Genomic DNA, 20,817 nt, shown 5'->3' on the forward strand with positions numbered 1-20,817 from the left:
TGGGAGGGCTCCCTCTGGGACCCCCTGTCCAGCCGGCCCTGCCTGGGGAACAGCATCTGAAATGGTGACAGCCTGAACTGCCCTTAGCTGCCTGAGGGTCTGCCTGGTACCTTCCAGGGCAAGGGAAACCTGTGTATGAGCCTCGGGGCAAAATCCTACACTGAAAGGGGGAAGAGTCGATGCTCGGAAAGTGCTCGAAGACAAAACGGAAATCCCAGAGGGTTCAAAACAACAGCAGCAATAACAACATGTTCTCATAAACTAGCTGTACCAATTATTTTGTCTTTATGCTATTTCTTTCCAGAAAGGATGTAAAGCCACTCACAAGAATTCATTCCCGCAATAAAATACTGATAACATAAAAATAAGAATGGAAAGCCAGGAGCAGGGAAATAAAAGTCAATGTAGAAAGTCCACATTTGGAGCGAGACTATAAGCCATAAGGGGATTTGCCATTTCCAGAGTGAATTTTTAATTTGACACTGAGCTTCCTGGGAGCCGAAGTAAAATGGAAGAATGACCGCCACAGGAAAATCGCATGTAGGTTTTTTAGGGAAAGCAATGCTCTTTTACCACCTTAAAAAACGACAAAAAACAAAACAGTGTGTAATTTCTTATTTTGAAATAATGTATGGCTTACAAGCAGTTGCAAAAACTAGTGCCGGGAGCTCTCCTCTGCCCCTCTCCCTAATGACCCTCTCTTAGAGCACCTTGCACCGCACCCCTCAGGGAGGAGACCGGCGCAGTCCTCTCGGCTCACACGTGGACTTCACTCCCCTTTTGCAAGTCCTCACATCGAGACGCGTCTGTGAAATAAGTCCCGGAGACTTCAGAAATCAGTCCCCCGATGGAGGAGGTGATTGGAAGTACCATGGCTTGGGGCAGTTGAGCCTAAAGTGACATCGTTTTCTTCACTTTAATGAAGCCGTGTGTCCACAGACTCACCCAACGCAATACATGATTCGATTGTCTGACTTCCACCTCCTTAGGCCCTGGTTGTGGATCTGAGTGAAAGGAAAACTCTGACAACTTTTGTCTTTACCCTGCGTATCCTGATGCTGCCTGTTGGTCCGGTCGTGAGAGTGGTTGTCTTCTTGATGCTGAGATGTGATCCATCCATGCATACTACAGGCTATAGCATCTGTATGGGTTGTAAGCCCTCTGGACTTTCAGAAAGCAGGCTTGTGTCCTCGGTCTACCACAGGCTGTTGATGAGTCTTCTGCCAATCCGGATGCAGCCTTCTTCTTTTGGTCCAGCTTCTTAGGACATTTGCCTGCATCCAGATTGATAGAGACCGTGAAAAGATGTGCACATCTTTCCTGATTTCAAAGCAGGCAATCTCCCCTCGTTCTGCTTGAATGACTGTCCCTTGGTTTATGTAGGTTCCACAAGAGTACCACCAACATATTTTTTCATACACATAACACGCATAACATACATAGGAGACTACTATGTAAGGTGGTTTTGAGTGTGTAATGTGCATTGTTTACTTCGAATGACAGTGAGTGTCCTGAATTTCCATTTCTTCACAGTGTTATCCAAACTATGTTGTGATTCCCAAAGTTGGATGCCTTTGTACAGTCAACAAGGTCAGGTCAACATCTTTCTGAGATGTGATATCAATGCTATTATTGTCTGATCATTCCTCTGTTCTTTTGGATCACATTTCTTTGGGCAAAAATAAGGACATCTTCTCGTTGGATGGTCAGGCAGCTTATCTCCCGAAACAATGTATGTGGTACTCTGTCACTTGCGGAGCCTTGCTTTCCACCAATGCCTTTAGCACGGCTTGGACTTGTCCCTTTAGCACAATTGGTTCTTCTTGATCATATGCGAACTCCTGAAATGACGGACCGTCAGCAAATCCTTTGGGATCTGCCGATTCCTTTGGCCTTCTTTTGATGCTTCCTGTTTTGCTCAAGGAGCTCTGGTGCTATAGTGGTTACTAGTTGGTCCGCTAATCACAAGACCAACAGTTTGAAGCCACCAGCTGCGCTGAAGGAGAAAGATGAGGCTTTCTACTCCTGTAAACAATGGTTCTCAACCTGTGGGTTATGACCCCTTTCTGGGTCGAATGACCCTTTCATAGGGGTCGCCCGGTTCATAACAGTAGTAAATTTACAGTTATGAATTAGCAACGAAAATAATTTTATGGTTGGGGGTCACCACAACATGAGGAACTCTATGAAAGGGTCAGGGCATGAGGAAGTTTGAGAACCACTGAGTTAGCGTCTCAGAAAGCCACAGGAGCGGTTCTACTCTGTCCAATGGGGTCACGATTCGTGGAAATTGACTCAGAGACAGCAAGCGTTGTTCAGTATTTTGTTCGTGACATCCTACTATCCTGCAACTCAGATCTTTAATTTTTTTCATTAGTTGTTTTAGTTTGGGAGATGCTGAATGGATTCTTTCATTTGGTTTACTAATTCCAGGTCTTGGCATATTTCATTATAATACTTAATTTTGTCTTCTTTGAAATCTTTTATTCAGCCTTCAACATTTTCTTTGCCATTTCTTTAGCTACTTTATGTTCAAAAGCAAGGTTTAGAGTATCTTTGAACATCGAGGGTGGTCTTTTGTTTCTTTCCCTTTAATGAACTTTTTCTTTCTTCATGAACGAAGTCCTTGAGATTATCTCGCAACTTGTCTGGTCTTTGGTCTTTCGTGTTCAGTGGTTAAATTCTACTCCTGAGATTGTCTCTACATGCAGTAGGACACACTCAAGGTTGTACTTTTGTTCTTGTGGAGTTGTTTTAATTTTCTTTAACTTCAAGTTGAACTTGGATATGAGCAATTGGTGGTCTGTTCCACAGTCATCTCCTCGCCTTGTTCTGACCAATGCTAATGGGTTTCTCCATCATCTACAGATGTAGTCCACTTCATTCCTGTATATTCCAGCTGATGAGGGACACCAGGTGTACCTTCTGGCTGTGTTCGCATATGCACAACATTTGTTCTGATAAAAAGGGCATTCCCACAGGATAGGTCATCAGTCCTGTAAAATTCTATCATGCCATCTCCAGAGTAATTTCTATCACCAAACTTTATTTCTCAACTGCTGGTCCTTCTTTGTCTCCAACTTTTGCATTCCAATCACCAGTAACTATCAATGCATCTTGATCGCATGTTGGATCAATTTCTGGTTGCCGAGGTGGGTAAAAATGTTTAATTTATTCATCTTTGGCATTAGTCCCTTCATTGTACTGCTAAGACACTAGATGCGATGCCACCAGTGTTGAAAATACCTGCAGGGTCACCATGATGGACCAGTTTCAGTAGAACTTCCCACCTACGAACAGACTAGGAAGGAGGAACAAGAGCTATAATCCCAGGGGAGGCGGGGGGAGTTGCCATTTTAAAAACCTTATGAATTACAGCAAAGAGTAATCTGATACAGTGCTTGGTAATAAGCCCCTCATCTTGGAAGGCATGCAAAATACAACTGGAGAGGAGCTGCCTCCTCAACACGGAGCTGATGTTAATGGCATGGAAAGAGCAAAGCTCTCGGGACTTCATTTGCTCATGTGAGAATGTTTGGGGTCCTCTGTTAGTTCATTCAAAATGAGAAGAACCAGCCATAAACATGCAAACAATAAATATTGTCATCAATGAAATGGAATGCTTGGAGATCCGTGTCCTGGGCACTACAGAGCTGAAGTGGACTGGCCTTTGCCTCTTTGTGGAAGACATATTGAGTCATCACCTGCCGGACTGGACCAGGAATGACCATTTGAAGAGAAATAGCATCACATTGATGTCAGAAAGGACATTGTAAGATCTAACCTGAAGTCCGATGCTGACAAGCGATGGCATAACATCCTTATCCCAACAAGGAAGACCAGTTAAGATGACTGTTTTTCAGATTGACCTACCCACCCCCAGTGCCAAAGATGAAGAAAACTAGCTGGCCCTAGGTAAACAGTGTCCTCTCTTAGCCCCCATGGAACATTCTGGAACAATTTGGACACTAGCGTGCCATCACGTCCCACCTGTCTGAATGCCCCTGGGCAGGTCACATAGCCTCTTCTTGGCTTGGTTTCTTCACCTGTGAGGATGTAGCAATAGCCCACACTTCTAAGGGCTACTAGAAAGAGGGAAGGACCGTTATAAATTCTCAAAACAGGGGCTGACATACACATCTGCTGTGCTCATTCTTACCCTACACACGAGGGACGGCACCGGAAGATAGAAAGGGCTCCATGCCCCGAAATCCTTATGTTCCTGATCATTTGGGATTGCGTTGGGACAGGAGGGGGAGGAAGGGCAAAGACAGCCCCAGGAGCAGGCATTTCAAAGAGAATTGCATGGATTTCGCCTCTCCCTGGAGCCAGCTGGTTCCAGGATTTTCTGCTTCCCATAGGCAGATACGACTGCTCTCTTACACAGAGAGAACGGAGAGCTGAAGGTGGGGTATGGTGGAACAAACATAAAAGGCTGTAAAGACTTCTGAGGGCCAAATAGGTACTAGAGAGCAGTTGGAAGGTCAAACAGGCTACTTCTTCAAGCTATGAGGGTGGGTCTTCTGGCTTCAGCTCAGAAAGGGCCTTTCCCCGTCTCCCAGAAGACCATGCGGGCAAGGTGTCCAACACGGAAGCAGACAGCAGCACGGGGACAGCTCTTCAAGCACTGGCCTAACTGCCAGGGGACTAAGTTAGACACAAGCGTGGGCATCCTTGGGTGTGGTCGCAGAGAACAGAGTGGGCTCTGAGTGACTCTGGCTGTGGTTTGTGTGGGGCCCCCACGCCCTCCACCCCCCTCTGCGATACAGGGCTGCCTACCAGAAACAGAAATGGGCAAGGCCTGGTTTCTGCACCTATGAGACAGACATGTTTAAGCGGTGCCCGGGGATTGGTGGGTGTTTGGTGGGCGGGGCCTGAGAGGCGAACCTGGAGGATAAGGTGGTGTAAGCCAGGACCTCCCAGAGATGCCGGGCTTCACGAGGCTACCTGGGGTGGGAGGGGTGGGACCCCTTCGGGAGGGTAACAGGTACCTGAGCAATGTCTAAACTGCACCGCGTCCCCTTCAAGAGGAAGCAATGCATTGATTTCTTCGTCCTGCCTTAGCCTTCCAAATGGTGAGGCCTGCAAATGTCATTCCACTTGCTCTGGTGCATTCCCCCCACCCCCCAACTAGACTTGCACCAGGGTGAGCACTCCCCTCCGCCCCCGGCTGGACTTACCATGCCTCTGTGTCTACAGTAAATAGAAACTGCTCAGTAGGCCGCCCTTCAAGTGGCGCCCAGGACCCATGCCTTTCCTGGCATGCCTCAGATCGGCCTCTGGAAGGAGGGCGTGAGCTCACCTGGCCCCTGGTCACCATCCCGGGGAGCACAGTGGCAAGTGGGGCCAGCAGAGGGAATGGGCCCTCTCTATGTGGGTGGGCCCAGGTGGGAGGAGGAGTGGGAAGTGGGAGGCCCTGAGAGCAGTCAGACTGTCACCTCATTGCCCTTGTCCAAAAGCCGGGGCCTCCCTCTGAGCAGGTGCAGGTGGGCTACGGGGTTAGGAGCCAGGCCGTGGCGTTGGGTTCGAATCCTGAATCCGTCCTTAGGTGATCTGGGTGAGCCACATACAAATTCCCGTCGTCCTTCCTTTCAACGCTTTCCAAAGTCACAGGACTAGATAGAACCTCGGCATGTGAGTCTTTCCTTATAATCCTTTGATCCCAAGTCCTTTTGAAGCACGCAGTTTGCTTAGCCTCAGTTACCACACTTGTAGAATGGGGTTGGGGGGGGATGGACAAATGAGTTAATACTTGACCCAATGCCTTCATCCTGGTCCAGAAAAATACCCAAGCCAGTTGCTGTTGACTGAATTCCGACTCATGACGACCCCACGCGTTACAAAGTAGAAGTGCTCCGTAGGGTGTTCTTTATTGAAGTAGATTAAGTAGATTACCAGGCCTTTCTCCCATGGAACTGGCTGGGTGGAGTCAAACCGACCACTTTCAGTCAAACAGTCAGTAGTCAAGAGCAAACCGCTTGTGCCAGCCAGGCCCCTTTGCTCACAGTCAGAGCTCCACCAGCACTAGCTACCGTGATGAGCCCTTAAAAAACTTCATGGAAAAACAAATGAAAAGGTCAGGGATTTTTTTCCCCCATAAACGTTTTGAAGTGCCTTCCTATTGGTTTGCAAGCCTCTTTTGTGCCGGGAGACCTCTCTACCCCTCAACTTCCCCATTGACAGAGTAAGGGCAACAGGTGCAGTGACTAGACGGTAATGGAAAGATTGCACGAGGAAAGAGGCGTACGGCATGCTTTCTTTGTCCACGGTGAACTTTCAGTAGCTGGAAGCTGTCGCTGTGTACTGGCTAGCTGGTGCCATTGCCTGGACCCGCCTCTGAGGATGCCCTTCAACACATGGAGGGACTGAGCAAGTGCTTTACGAATAAGCACTCCTGATCTTTGTCCAGTGACCCTGGGTTATCTCACTGAATTCACATCCCTACCCCTGGGCTCGCCTCACTCCAGGGGGTGCCGTGGCCATAGAACACCGTGTGCTCTATGGGCCTCTCAGAGTTGTGCAACATGGCGGGATTCTCCCCCCACAAGGTTGCAGGCAGAGCAATCCATGGGACTGATTGGTGGTCATTCAGAGCCTCTGCTGGCCTCAACCTCCCTAGGACAAGGGCTGAGCAGTGAAATGCCATCTTTCGGCCAGCCCTTGGGAGCAAAGGCCTCACATCTCCTTGTCACCAGGGAGCTTTGGCAGCTCCCATCTCGCCATCTTGTTTTGTTAAAATGCAGGATGATTTCCCTTGAGGAGGGTCAGGCCTGTGAAGGTGAGCGTCCACTAACCCCTCAGCTGATGCGAGTGTGGAAGGTTCTGGAGACCTTTCAAGAACACCAGAAAAGGTCCAGATGGTGCAGCCTGTTCAGCTCTTTGGGGGGAACCCTGAGCCCTTGAATCACCATGAAGATGCTGGTCTCTCAGGAGGGCAGCGCAGGAAAGAGGGAAGGGTCCAAGACAGGAAGGAAATGGTGCCAAAGACCGGATCCCTGTTTCAAAATGCACCCATTCTTCCTGCCTTCCTCCCACTATCCTGATAGGGCCTTGGGGGTGAGGGATGAAGGGGAGTGAACCAGAACTATGGAGAGAAGCCACCAGAAGCCTTCCACAGACAGGCCCTCTTGGATCATTCTATCCCAGCCAGCCTCCAGGCAACCTCAGTAGGACACCTCCGCCAAGGTCAGCCCAATAGTAGAATCCTGAGCAAACAAATGGCTCTGTCTTTATTCACTAACTTTTTCAGGAACAATTTTATTAAGAGAGAATTCACACACCATGAAATCCACTCTTTCCAAGAATGTCATCAGGGGTTGCGGGGTATATGTACGGAGCTGCGTCATTATCGGGACCATCTGATTTCAGGACTTCTTCATCATCTCAGTAACTGCGGGGACTAGCAATTAGTAGGTACTTCCCGTTCGCCAACTGCCAACTCGCCTAGACCTTGGCAACCACTCATCTACTTTGGGACCTGTGGATTTGCCTCTGCTGCACACACCCTATGAATGGAATCATGACCCTTCATTCGGCATCATGCTTTCCATGTTCACTCATGTTGGAGCATGAATCGGCACATCCTTCTCTTTCACGGGTCCAAGTGGTAAGGATGGAGGGTCCTTTGAAGACCACATATGCCATCGGTTTCTTCACATACTCTGGACCGTCTGCATGGACTTATTATCACCTGCAGAGAGCAATGTCCTTGGATGCCAGTACCCGGGCTGCCTTCGAAACTTCTTGTAGGCGTCAGACTGGGTGTTCTCCACTCATCTCTCATCAGGGGCAATGAAAGAATCCGTTTCACCACACCTGCTTTACATCAACTTCGGGAATCTGCTGAGGGGATCTCTGCCCTTTCCCTTGTCACACCTTCTGAGAAGTTTCAGTGAGCGACTCCGTGCAGATACAAATATCACAAGAAGTGTCTCCTACCCAAATAAACTGCATGCTCCCTACTCTAATATATTGATGTGCTTCCTCCTCAGGAGCAATAAGAATTCAGGAGCTACTGTGCTTCCTTCTTCAGTGTGGCCGCTGGGAAGCTCACAGTAAGCACATAGGGGATTTAGTGGTGTGGGCTTTACCAAACGCATATCTTCATTCCAATGCTCTCTTTGATCTTGACCTTCATCTATCCCCCCAGTCGTGAACACACACTATACATTGACAGCTCACAGACACATGAAGCGGGTATGAAGCAAGGTGTGTACCCAACCCCTTGGGCGATGTATTAGTCTAGGTACTTTGGAGAAACAAATCCACGGCGACTCATGTATAAGAGAGAGTTTTATGTAAAGAAAAGGTGCATCACGAAAACATCCCAACCCAATGCTGCCCAAGCCCACAAGTCCAACATTAACCCATTAACCCAACACCAGTCCCCAAAGTCTTCCACCTCACAAAACAGAGGCAATGATGCCGACTGCAGGAGGAAAGCTGAGTCCGTGAACGTGTAAGCATCTCAGCACTGGCAAGGGTCTCCACACGGCTGCTCCAGCACCCAGGGCTGCATTGGGATAGGTCCATGCGGCTTCTCCTTGGGGATGTCTTGTAGGAAGTCAATCTTGCAAGCTGAAGCAGGGAGCTGCTAAGGCAGCTGCATCCTGGTGCGACCATCACAAAGCAAGAGACCCGAGAACTAGAAAGGCCGAGGCTCACCACCCATTTATCCCTCTGCCTTTCAACCAGCACCACATGTGATTATTGGCCAGGCTGGCACAATTAACTAACTCAGGCGATATCAGTCGCCCAAGCCAAGGCTTTCTCTGGCAGGAGAGATGATCTCCCAAGCGCCAGCAGACTGGAACACTAACTCCCCACCCACCCAGGGAACTGTCCTCAGCCAAAGACTAGACAGAGTTGGATTTTACAGCCAGCAATCTTGTCCCTAAGCGTGGAGGGGCTTAACCCTGAGGCATCTGTTCTGCGTTGTCTCCCGTTAGTCCTCTAATAGCACTGAGCACCGCGCCCCCCCCTCAAAGGGAACTGCTTTAAAAACATACCCTGCATTGCCTGACCCCCATTCTCGGCTTCACTTCCCCCATTTCCTACCGGCACTGCCTGGGGTCACCTGCTAAATGAATGCTTGTCTCAGGGTTGCTTTGAGGGGAACCCAGACACACAGCCGGTCCCTTATATCATGGAGTCCATTGCCTAATCCACACCTCACCAAACACGTATTCGCTGTAGTGAGCGCTCAAATGAGCCGTTCAGCAGGGGTGGGAGGTGAGATCAGAGCTGGGAGCTACAGGATGAGCAGGGCTGCCATGGGCAGGGTCGGCAGGATCAATGTCCCCAGCAGACATCACTGCCTCGGCTAAGGCCCGAACTGGGGAGGGACTCAAAGTGTACAAAGCACAGAAGGAAAGATATTCTGCTTAAACGTATGCAGTTTTCTATTTTATAATACATCTTCTTATAAGTCACTTCAAATCCTTCAAGGAACTGGAGTAGAAAGAAAACATAAAAGGCCCAAGCAAGGGAGCTTGGCCAAATCATTAAACCTCCCTGCAGCTAGATTCTCTTTGTTAGGATGGGGTGGCCGTTAGAATTTATAGTCACGTCATGGCACTTGTGTGGAGGTAGGGGCGGAGCCCAACCTGTCGATCAAGTGGTGGCCTGATGACACCTCCATGGGGGTGTGGCCTTTTGTATAAGAGTGAGAGACCCTGGGAATGGCTTCCCTTTGCCCTTCCTCTTCCTGCTTGCTGGGACTCTGTGCCTGCTTCCAGGGGTGGTCTCCTGTGGGCCACCCCACTCAGAGCTGTCGACACCCTGCCACATGTCCACGGACCTTGGCTGCCTGTGACCCTGCACCTACCGGCCTGTGATCTCCCCGTTTCCCACGTCACCGTCATTGGCCTGCAGTTCCCTGAGTTTAAAGTGGGCCTTGGCTAGCATCAGACCTATGGACTTGATGGGGACTGGGCTGGGGCATCTGCTTCTTGTCGAGTTGCTTCTTGGTGTAAAGTTCTTTCTTGGTCACAGATGAGTATCCCTGGCTTGTCTCTCTACCCACCCCGGCCTAACACATACATGAGGATACCAGTTATTCCTGTGCTGTGTCCCCTAGGATGCGTCAACGGTGGATGTGCCTGGCCGTGAGCCCAAAGGCTGGAAGTTTGAACTCACCCAGTGTACCTGGGGAGTAAGTGCTAGCAAACCCTGGATAAGCACAGTCATCGAGCCCCTGTGGAGCCCAGGCCTGTTCTGAAACACACGGGGTTGCCTGAGGGGGAACTGGCCCTGCTGTTTGGGGTTCTTGCTGTTTAGCCCTGGCCACAGCCTTGCTAAGGGAAGCGATGAGACCGTGTACCTAAGATGCCATTGGAAGTTGTAAAGCAGCACACCGGGGACAGGGGACCTGAAGAGAGGTCAGCCAAGAAACGAATGCTTGTCGTCCTTGAAGAAAGAAGCTACCGGCTTTGTCCTTTGTTCCTAAAGTCCATTCCCTAACATGGGCACATGGCGAACGCTTTCCTACCTCCGTTGGTGTATATGGAATTACATGTGTACCCGGTAGCCTGGCATCATCTGCCCATTTGGAATCAGATCCAGTGAGTCTGAATTCTGGCTCTGATACTTACATCCCAAATCAGCCACGAGAGGACCCTGGTGGCCAAGTGGGTTACGCACCTGGGCTGCCAACCATAAAGTCAAGACTCCAAAGCTACCAGCAGCACCGGCCTCTCGACAGAGAAAAATGGGACACTTTGCTTCCCTAGAAAGATCTAGAGCTTCGCAGGCCTCAGGGAGCAGTCCTGCTTTGCCCTACAAGGTCACCCTGAGCTGGAGTCAACTAGATGGCTGTAGGTTAGGTGAATCAGCCAACAGCAGCTCCAGGGGCACTGCATGGTTAAGCCCTCGACTCCTAGCCCAAAAGTCGGAGGTTCAAATCCACCCCGAGGCTTCTCAGAATCCAGGCCGGGCGATCTGCTGGGGAAAGGTCACAGCTTGGAAAATACTATGAAGCAGCTGTCCTCTGACACATGGGGTCACAACGAGCCAATGCCAACGTGATGGCGACGAAAAGCCAGCATAGACCAACACAGAGCTCAATGGACTGTTCCGGGTGGCTTCCGGCCTGGCCAGCTGCTGCCCGGACTTAGAGAGCTGCTCAAAAACCAGTCACGCGACAGCTTGCCACGCCCAGGTCAGCGGAGTCAGAGCCTTGTGGGTGCACACAAATGCACGGCTTCCCTTCACAAAGCTCCAGCCGCCCCAGGAGCTGGGAGCATGCATTCAGGTGACAGTCCAGCATCACGCCAGATGGCAGGAGCCCTCACCCTACCCCATGGCTCTCTCTTTCCCCCTAGACAAAGTAGAAAGGTTTCTGCTGGATACTCTTACCCTGTTTGGGGATCTATTTACCCCTCTTGCCAACCAAGGAGTCCTAGTGGCACAGCAGGTTAAGCATCGGGCTGCTAAGCCAAAGGTCAGAGGTTCAGACAGGCCCAGGGCTCCATGGAAGAAAGAGGAGGCCGTCTGCTTTCAGAAAGATGTGCAGCCTTGGAAACCCCATGGAAGCAGTTCCCCTCGGTCCTGCAGGGGCCGCCACGAGGGGGACTTGATGTGATGGTGCCGGTTTGAGCCTATTCCTTGCCAAATCCTCAGAGATGCTCCAGTCCGGGATTTCCACGGTGCGGCACCGACCCACTCATGTTGTTTGTCTGCATCCCCCAGGGCGCTCCAAGCTCCCCGGGTCTGGGCCTGGATCTTGCCTGTGCCAAAAACAAAACCCAAAAACCCCCAAAGCCGTGGCCTCTGAGTAGATTTCGACTCAGGGTGATCCCGTGTTTTCCAGACTAGGACTGAGCTCCCGAAGGGTTTTCTTGGCTGGAATCGTTTCAGAAACCGGTTTGCAGGGTCTTTCTTCCACAGTGCTGTTTGGTGGGTTTGCACCATTGGCTCTCCAGCTCGCAGCCCGGTAGAACCATTTTTACCACTCAGGGACTTTGTATCGTGGACTGAAACACAAATACACACCACACCAAAACTCCCTGCCAGCAAGTCTCTCCCATCTCATAGCAACTCAGAGTAGAACGGACCCTCTGCATTTCCCTGACTGAGTCTTTACAAGAGTAGAAAGCTGCCTCTTTCTCCTGCGGGTAGTTTTGAACTGCTGACCTTCTGGTTATCAGCCACAAGAGCTCCTTTCTTGCCTACAGTCATTGCTAACGAAATATTGGCATTGAGTCAATTCCAACTCAGAGTGACCCTATAGGGCAAGGTAGAACTGCCCTGTGGGTTTCCAAGACGTAACTCTTTACAGGAGTAGGGAGTAGCAAGTAGACAGCTTCGGCTTAGCAGCTCAACGTGTGACCACGAGGTCACCAAGGTGCCAACAGAAGGGCCTACATCCGTGCTTGTTAACCTTGGGGTGGGGCTTGAGGGGCAGTGGTTGCATGTGACTACAGTCAGGGCTGTGAACTATGGGCTTCTCTTCCCAAACCTTCCCATAATATAGATCCCCAAGGGCACTTGTTTAAATACAGGTCTGTATGGCATAGCCCGAGCGGGGCCTCCAGTCTGCATTTCTGATGCTGCTGGTCTGGGAACCACACTTTGACTGGCACTGGGTAAATGATTCCAAATTTCCTCAGTGATTCAAAAATAAAAATATGCAGGTTGACCATCTCCAATGGAGCCGCCAAGGTCTGCCTGGGTTTATCCCAGAGCCCAAAGCAAGCCCCTCCCACCCTGGTTCCCGTGAGCACGTCAGTTCAGTCTCCATCACAACCCCATGGAGGGGTGAGGATTCCAGAGGGGAGATAAGGGGGTGGGGAGGCGACCAGCCAGGGCTCCTCTGGACTCACAGGGTCAATATCTTGGAGCTTGTGGGTTTCCTTCAAGGCTGGGCCAGGGAGGCCCAGAACCCACACCTCTAGTCCACACCTCCAGTCCGTATTGAGCTGTTCTTCCTCACTGGGGGAGGTGAGCTGTGGTCCCTTCTAGCCCTGGTCCTGCTCTCTGCTCCCTCCGCCCTACCCCCACTGCTGTCAGCTGCCTCCTCTCCCTTTTGCAGCCCTGGCTCTCGGAGCTAATTCAGGGCGGGGCTTGGAGGGGGTTCTTGTCCTCGGGTGACTCATGGCCTGGTGGGACAGAGGCTTCATGGGGAACTGAATGGGCCAGCCTGGGTTGCAACGCCCCCTTCTCAGGACAGCAGAGCTGCTGTCCGAATGAGTCTACGTGCCCCTGCCCCTGCCCTTTCTACTTCTCGCCACTGTAGATAAAAAGCAGATAGACAACCAGGCACCTTACAGCCTGGTTCTCGGTCCTGGCAACACAGGGGGAGGTACAGCCTCCAGAGGGCCAGGCCTCACCCCAGGAAAGTGAAACAAGAGTCTTTCGAAGTGGGACCCAGGCATGAGTCATCTTGAAGACTTTCCAGATCCTTCCAACTGGGTGAGCCAGATGAGTGAGTCACCCCAGGGGGGCAGAAAAGGACTCCTCTAGTCCAGAGCAGGGCCGTGTTGTGATGAAGGACTGCAATGTGAGGTTCACAGCTATCTGCTCCGTTTCCCCAACTCACTCCTAGAGCCTTTATTCATGAATGGAAGGCCAGCATCTGTCTGAAGTGCATTGAGAATCTGAAGAGAATCATCATGCACTTTGCCTCATGTAAGCCCCCAGCCTGTGCAGAAGGGTAATTGCCATCTTCATTGGATAGCTGAGGAACCCAGGGTTCAGAGGGGTGGAGTGAAGTTTTCATGAGGCCATCCAGGGAGAGTTAGTCCAGGCTTCTCACCCAGCTTCCCTGTTAGTCAAACTGCCTGCTGTGATGAGAAGACCAGGCAGCTGGGGGTCCGTGGACCAAGGAGACATGGGCCAAGCCACCCACACAAGCCTCAAGGGGATGAAAACAGGCAGCACACAGCCCCATGCTGACACTTATGTTTAAGTGTAAAACCCTCTTTAGTTTCCAGGTCCAGCACTGCCGCCTCTGTGGATTCCTCCCAAGCTCCCTTGCCTCCCCCCTGGCATTCTCACAGTGCTGCCCCACACTGCCGGACACCTGCTTTGGAAGCTTTGGGTTGCTAACTGCAAGGTCAGCAGTTTGAGGCACCAGCCACTTGGAGGGAGAAAGATGGGGTTTTCTATTCCTGGACAGAGTCTTCCTGTCTCGGAACCCACAGAGGCCATTCTGCTCGGTCCTATGGGGTGGCAATGAGTCAGAGCTGACTCGATGGCAGTGAGGTCCGTCTTGTGGTTTAAGGGTCCAACTCTGAACCATGGAATGGGAGTCTTGGGTCTGAGTGTCTGTATTTCACACTGTTAGCTCGGGTACCTAGTCTGGGGACCCTTCATCGAGCCCCTTGCTGCTCCAAAGTGTGAGCTGAGGGTCAGCAGTGTCAGCAGCACATGGGAGCTCGTCTGAAATGTCACCCCTTGAGTTCCTCCCCCGCCTGCTGAATCAGATTCTGAGTTTTAACAGGCATACCGGTGGCTGACATACGTCTGCAGTTTGACACACACACACACACACACACACACACACACACACACACACACACACACACTTCGCTGGCCAACCTGTTGGATCTCCACCATGCGTCTTGGTGCTTACCCACCATCATCAACTCGATCTCAACCCATAGTGACCCTATTGGACAGAGTAGAAGTGTCCTGGGTTTCTGGAATTGGAAACCTTTACAGGCGCAGACAGCCTCATTTTTCTTCCTGTGGCGTGGACCAGCAGCCCTGTGCCTAACCCCTAGGCTCCTGGGGCAATGGTTCTCAAAGTGTGGTCCCCAGATCAGCAGCATCAGCACCACCTGGAAACTTGATGGAGATGTAGATTCCCTGGCCCCCCCGCCAAGGCCCCATTGAATCAGGAATGATGGAGGTGCAGACAGTCTGCAGGCGCTCTGAGGCCAGCTCAAGCTTAGAGCTACTGCCCAGACAGGGAGATTACCAAACACATTCTAGCAGCACCCTCTGGCCCTGGGAAAGACTGGCCCGCCCACCAAATGCCAGGGCAATCGAAGGAGAGCTTGGTTGGGAGACGCTTTAAAAATGGTAGCTCAAGTAGAGAGCAAATGTTTTGAGGATGATGAGGGCAACAAATGGACAAATGTGATGGACACGATGGATGGATGGATGGATGGATGGCTCGTGATAAGAGTTATACGAGCCTCCAGTAAAATGATTTTTTTTAATGGTGTCTGCTCTATCAGCCGTTGCTGATAGATAGGAGAAAGATGAGGCTTTCTGCTGAGATACCCACGGGGGGTGCAGTTCTGCTCTGGCCTACAGGGTCACTATGAGTGGGAATCGCTTCAGTGGCAGGCAGGGAGAAGTTTTGTTCTTTTTGACAGCTGCTACTAAGGGCTGGTTTAACCCTGTTCCTCAGCGGCATGTTTTCATCTTTGGTCCACACAGGCCCTTCTCTATGGAATGGGTATGTTTATGTTCATAAACATATCTACGAATACTCACGTTCATCCCATATCCAGTCCTATGACCCTACCTCCCCAAATTCCCACATCCAGCGCACAACCATCTCAACGGATCCCACACTTCCGCATTTATTCTTGCGAAGCACCTGTTGGTTCATGTGCGTGAACCTTACGTTTCCGGGAATGGCATGTGCTACTGTCTTCTCCCTTTTCCCGCAGCCTACTATTTTCAAGGGCTCCCTTGGCTGTTGAAAACACACTGAATCTGTTTTTCCTAACTCCCACCGAGTGTTTCAAAGAGGGTGGTGCCCAACACCTCCATTGTTCTGTGCCGAGAGGGATCCCCAGAGGGCTTCCCACTCTTTAGTACCCCCAATAGCGAACATCCTCCCACCTGTTGCCCCGCTGACCTGCGCGAGCGCTCCTATTTACAGAGCAACCTTTGGAAATGCTTCTGTCCCAAGCGGTGCTGCCAGCGCAGCAGACTGAGCAAACACGGTCTTTGCTGTGAGAGACACCTGGCCAAGGAAGCAGAGCCCAGGGCCTTCTTCTTCCCGTGACTCATCTTCTGGCTCACAGAGAGTAGATGATAATGTCATCCATCTCATCGGGTTGAGATGAACATTCAATGAACACAACCCACTGAGCACACCCTCTGACATGCAGTAAGTATGCCATCCCGGTTCACCCAGTTCCTCCTCTCCTTCCAGCCGCGGACTTTGGAGCTCTCTCATATGGACTTTTTGGTTTTGTTCTTGCATTACGAGTCACCTTCTTTGCATGCCCCCTTTTCCAGTGGACAGCTAGCTGTGACCAGAAAGCTGTTCAGAAAAGGCAGCCCTGTCGGAGGTCAGGCCTGGTTTGGTGTCTTGTTACCAGGCCTGGGGCAGGTCTTGTCGGGGTTAGGAGATGGCAACAGGTTTGCTAAAGGGCCTGGAGTCTGCTACGAGGGTGGGGGCCTGCGATGTCACCTGGAACCCCCAGCAGCTGGCAGAGACTCCCAGGGAGATCTACTGTTCTCAGGCCCTGAGTGGAGAGCAGCTGTGTAGGCCTGAATCATTTGTAAAGTGGCAGGAGGAGGTGTGTCCTGTCAACCTCCAGGAAGGATGGGAGTTGGGTCTGTGATTTTCAGGGAATCCCTTGTATCCCCTGGACTGTTGCCAGGACGATGTGTCCTAACTACAAATGGGAGACGCCTGGGCCTGAGACACACAGGCAGCAGAGGCAGGCTAGGGCCAGCAGAGGGCGCCACACACCTCTGGACAGAGCAGGGAGCTGTCCTGCAGACTGGAGCTCGGAAAACCAATTGTTCAGGTTCCCTTGGGTTTGAGGGGTCCCTGCCCCGCTCCCCCCAACCTCTGCATCACAGCAGGAGTTTCAAAACTAACAGCACTGGATAAGTCACACATGCACACACACACCAACGCACAAACACACATATGTGCAATAATACACATGCGGTCACACAACATATGCATATACACATGTGCATACATCAGGGAGGCACCTCCACATGCACCAAACATGTGCACTGCGTGCATAAACATGCACACTGCATATACAAGTATGTATGTGTACACAAATATGTACTGTACAACATCCGAGCCCAGTGTGGACACACAGTCACCCATGGTCATACACAGCACCCTTTCATAGCCAGAAATCCTCTTGTTCACAGCAGTGTTTCCTAGAGGGCAATGAGGCTACTCATTCTCTCCAGGTTAATGAGGAAATATAGCAAAAGGTTCTTGCAAAGTTAAGTATCCACTCATTTGGCAATCATGTTCCTCCTGTGTGGGGACTGTGGGCATGTACCTTGCAGGCTGGGTCCACACCATCCACGGGCACAGCATGCCAGAGGAGCAGTCTCTGAGAAAAACGTGTGCCTCAAAACCACTAGCTTCCATTGCTGTAAGGGCTGTGAACGAAATCTCCAGGGTGCAGGGAGAGCAGCATATTGGGGTGGTGGGCTGGTGGGAGAGATGAGGAGTCTCAGCATCAAGGTCCTGACTTGGGTCAGGTGAGTGAGGCCCCAGAAGCACAAGCATTAAGGAGGCACTCACTCTCAGGTGCTGGCCGGGTATTTTTTTCCAGCCCTGAATTGAGCACCTCCTTCAATCGTGTGCCCAGCTCGTGTGGTCAGGCTCCCAAGGGTGCTGTGCATGGTTTGCTTCCCAGGAGAGTTTGGACTCTGGGAAGACGAACAGCTTATAGGGAAAGGTTCTAGAGCTCAAAGAAGGCTAGACGGCTAGTGGTTGGCTGTTGGGGTAAGGGGGTGGACCTGGGAGTTTCCTGAAAAGATATCCTTAAACTAGGACCTGAAGACAGAGTAGCAGGGTCCTGACTCGGAGGTCAGTGGGCATTGCCCCTGTGACCTCCTAGCTGGTGGCCAGGTCTAATGCCCCATGGGCCAGCCATGGAGGTGGCAGGGCAGCGTTTGGGAGCGTGGAGGATGTGCCCACCACTGCCCTGAACATAGGTGTGCTGTGTGCTGTCCACCCGTCTGCTTGACTCCTAGGGTTGTGATCACAGGGCGGACTGGCCTTCCGTCAAGTTAGCAGTGTGTTCTAGCTTGTGGGCACCAGAACGCTCCCCTTCATGGAGTGGATTATGAAACCAGTTTGTCCTGAAAGGTGGCAGAGAGGGGGCGGGGGTGTTAAGGCACATTGGGGCTTAGTTCTAAAAAAAACAAACTAGAATCTGACTTACAGGACAGAGTAGACCTGCCTCTGTGGGTTTCAGAGGTTGAACATCTTTACAGGAACAGAGAGCCTCACTTTTCTCCCTCCGAGAGGCTGGTGGGCTCAAACTGTGGACCTTTCTGTTAGCAGCCCAATGCATAACCCACTACACCACCAGGCTCTGCCCTGTGCTCAATCCCAGCTTTGTCCCTACTGGTTGCATAGGACAGTTACTTGACCACTGTGCTTCCTTTGCCTACCATAAAGTAGCACGGTTACTATTCCGGCTGCCTTTTGACAGAGTTGTAAGGATATTGCGAGTAAATACATGCACATGAAAAGCTCTATATCCTGGGACATCGGCAGCAACAGAGAAATGTCAGCTACAGTTGCTATTTTGATTCAAAATACACACTAACAACAATCGTAACATCAACCTGCTCTGCCAGACGTCCCTCTCACTCCCTTTCTGCACGCTACAGATGAAGCTGGTAGAGCGGGCACTGCAGACTCAGAAGGGCCAGGACTCCATGCAGGGGAGAGGATGAACCAGTCTGAGTTCTCTCCTCAGGGTCAGTGGTTCTCACCTGGAGGACTTGTTAACTGCAGGTGCCTGGGCCCCACCCAGGCTCTGTTACAGCAAGCGGCTCATGGGTGGCATCCAAGAATGGGCATTTCTAACAAGTTCTCAGGGTGGTGCTGTGGCCCCCAGGGGACCACGTGGAGGCCCAGGGCAGACACTTGGCATGCCTGATGGCACCCCTATCCCCAAGGAAGGGAAAGCTGGGGCCTTACTTACAGCGGGTGGCGCGCTGCAGGCAGGGCCCTCTGCAGGGGCATGCGGGTACTGAGCACCTCGTTGAAGCTTTGATGGTCCAGATTGAGTGGCGTGGGCTCATCTTCTTCAGAGATGTCCCCATACTCCTCTTCTGCCCCCTGGGCCTTCTCAGAGGCCTCCTCCTCCTGCCTCTGGCTCTGCTGCTTGATGAGCTGGTAGCTGCCACCTCTCCTGCTCTGACTCTGGTTCCTCTTGGCCCTGGGGGCGGCCACGGCCACCAGGAGTTGATCCTCCTGCAGTGAGATCCAGGGAGGCAAGCCGTCCAGGGGGCCGTACTCTCGGCCCTCATCCTCAGCCTCCAGCACCCATTCCTGGGACTCCCCAAAGTCCAGGCGGTACCCGGCCTCTGGGCTATGCCCGCAGACCTGGGTTGTGCCTGCATGCTGCAGGGCCTGCGGGGGCGGGGGCAGCAGGGCCACCATCAGCAGCAGGCACCCCAGCAGCAGGAGCAGAAGCAGGAACTGCAGTCCCCAACGTCCGTGCCGGTAGAGCTTCCTTAAGTGCATGTTGCTGGAACCTGCCTGGCGCAACAGGTCTGCTCAACTTGGCTTTCTCATCCTGACTTCCAGCTTGCCGCACATCTCCAGTTCCTGGTCTACCTGGGAGGCTTCTGCCTCTCACTCAACCTGCCGCTCTGCCATTTGTGAACGAGTGCCAAAGGCGCGCTTCCACTTGTCATGAGCAAGCCAGAGGCCCCAGGTTCCAAGCCAGGTTCTGTCTGTCTGGGTGGACTTGCCTAATGGCCTCTGAAAGTCCAGCCACGGGGATTTCAAATTAAAAAGCTTGCCCCGCCTCGAGCCCCCTTTTGCTTCCCGGGAAAATAATTATTCCATTCTGGTCAGGTGTTTCGTTCCACGTGTTTCCTTGCTCCGCCTTGCGTGAATGCTCACGTTGCTAAGAGGTGCCTGGGGTGAGCTGGGGGGTCCTCAGTCCAGCAGAGCTGACAGCGGGCTCCCTCTGGACACTTCCAGGCGGGTCAGATCAACAGATGCAAAGCCGGCAGGCAGTGCCTGGTTTCCTTTCACACATAGCTCCGCACTCCTCTGCCAGACCCAGCTCAGAGCCAAGCCAAGCGCCAGCCTTGCCCTCGGTCCTAAAGCCCTCACTGTTCCCGGGCTCTGGCGGGATCCCAGGAACACAACCTCTTGAGAAAATAAAAGCCGTCATGGCTAGAACCGAATTCAAAACAAGAACATCCCAAGAGTTCCAGTTTGAAGCTTGCTCGCAGGAGGATTTTTTCCCCCCTTATCCCAAGGGGCAAGAAAGAACATCCCTTCCTAGTTTCACAACAACTGCGCTCGTGGCATGGAAGCGAGAAGCCCATTGTCTCTGGGCAGCCTCAGCCTCCCTAAAGGTGCCTGGGCTGCTACGCTGGACTCTCCCTGACCTGCTCTGAGGACCACTGCTCCCGCCCCTCTGAAAATGTCAAGGGGGTGGGAAAGGTGCTCTTGTCAGACCTCCCTTCTGATCCCATAAGAGCAACCACATGCCTGTTCTGTGCTGGCCATCCAAAGGGACTCAGAAAAGGAATGGGATGTTCCTTCTGCCAGAACACTAATGAGCAACCTACTATGTGACACCATTCTTCCGTGTGAGCGTGCTTGTGTGTGTGTGTGTGTGTGTTAGGGGGGAGGGGGAAGAAGGGGTGCTGAAGGTTCAGCAAGGAATAAAACAAACATGTATGCCTTGTCGTGGAGTTTACTAATACTAAAATTAGTATTCTATTATATAATTAGTTAAAGCCATAATCTGTGATAAAGGCTGGGGAGCTTGGTGGAAGAGGGCAGCAAATGGACAGAGGGATGAGGGATGGCTTCACAGGAGAGTGAGCATTTGCACAATGACAGCAGGCGGTAAGAGGGAGGGCCACAAGGCTACCTGGGTGAGTTAGTCC

The 20,817-nt window shown here is 51.8% G+C and overlaps 1 protein-coding gene across 2 annotated transcripts in view; it reads right to left on the reverse strand.

Annotated features, from left to right (window-relative positions):
* The window catches only part of GALNT15 (polypeptide N-acetylgalactosaminyltransferase 15), a 76,185-nt gene extending 56,264 nt beyond the window's left edge, over nucleotides 1-19,921 (reverse strand). For both annotated transcript variants that reach the window (XM_045297609.1, XM_004704011.2), the window contains exon 1: nucleotides 18,885-19,921. In XM_045297609.1, coding sequence (XP_045153544.1) covers nucleotides 18,885-19,429 — 545 coding nt within the window. In that variant the 5' untranslated portion in view covers nucleotides 19,430-19,921. The remainder of the gene's footprint in view (nucleotides 1-18,884) is intronic.
* Between the last annotated feature and the right edge of the window lie 896 nt (nucleotides 19,922-20,817).

The sequence above is a fragment of the Echinops telfairi genome, unplaced genomic scaffold (genome assembly GCF_000313985.2).
Source record: "Echinops telfairi isolate 266 unplaced genomic scaffold, ASM31398v2 ScPeMD7_7420;HRSCAF=8458, whole genome shotgun sequence".
In the NCBI taxonomy this organism is placed as follows: domain Eukaryota; kingdom Metazoa; phylum Chordata; class Mammalia; order Afrosoricida; family Tenrecidae; genus Echinops; species Echinops telfairi.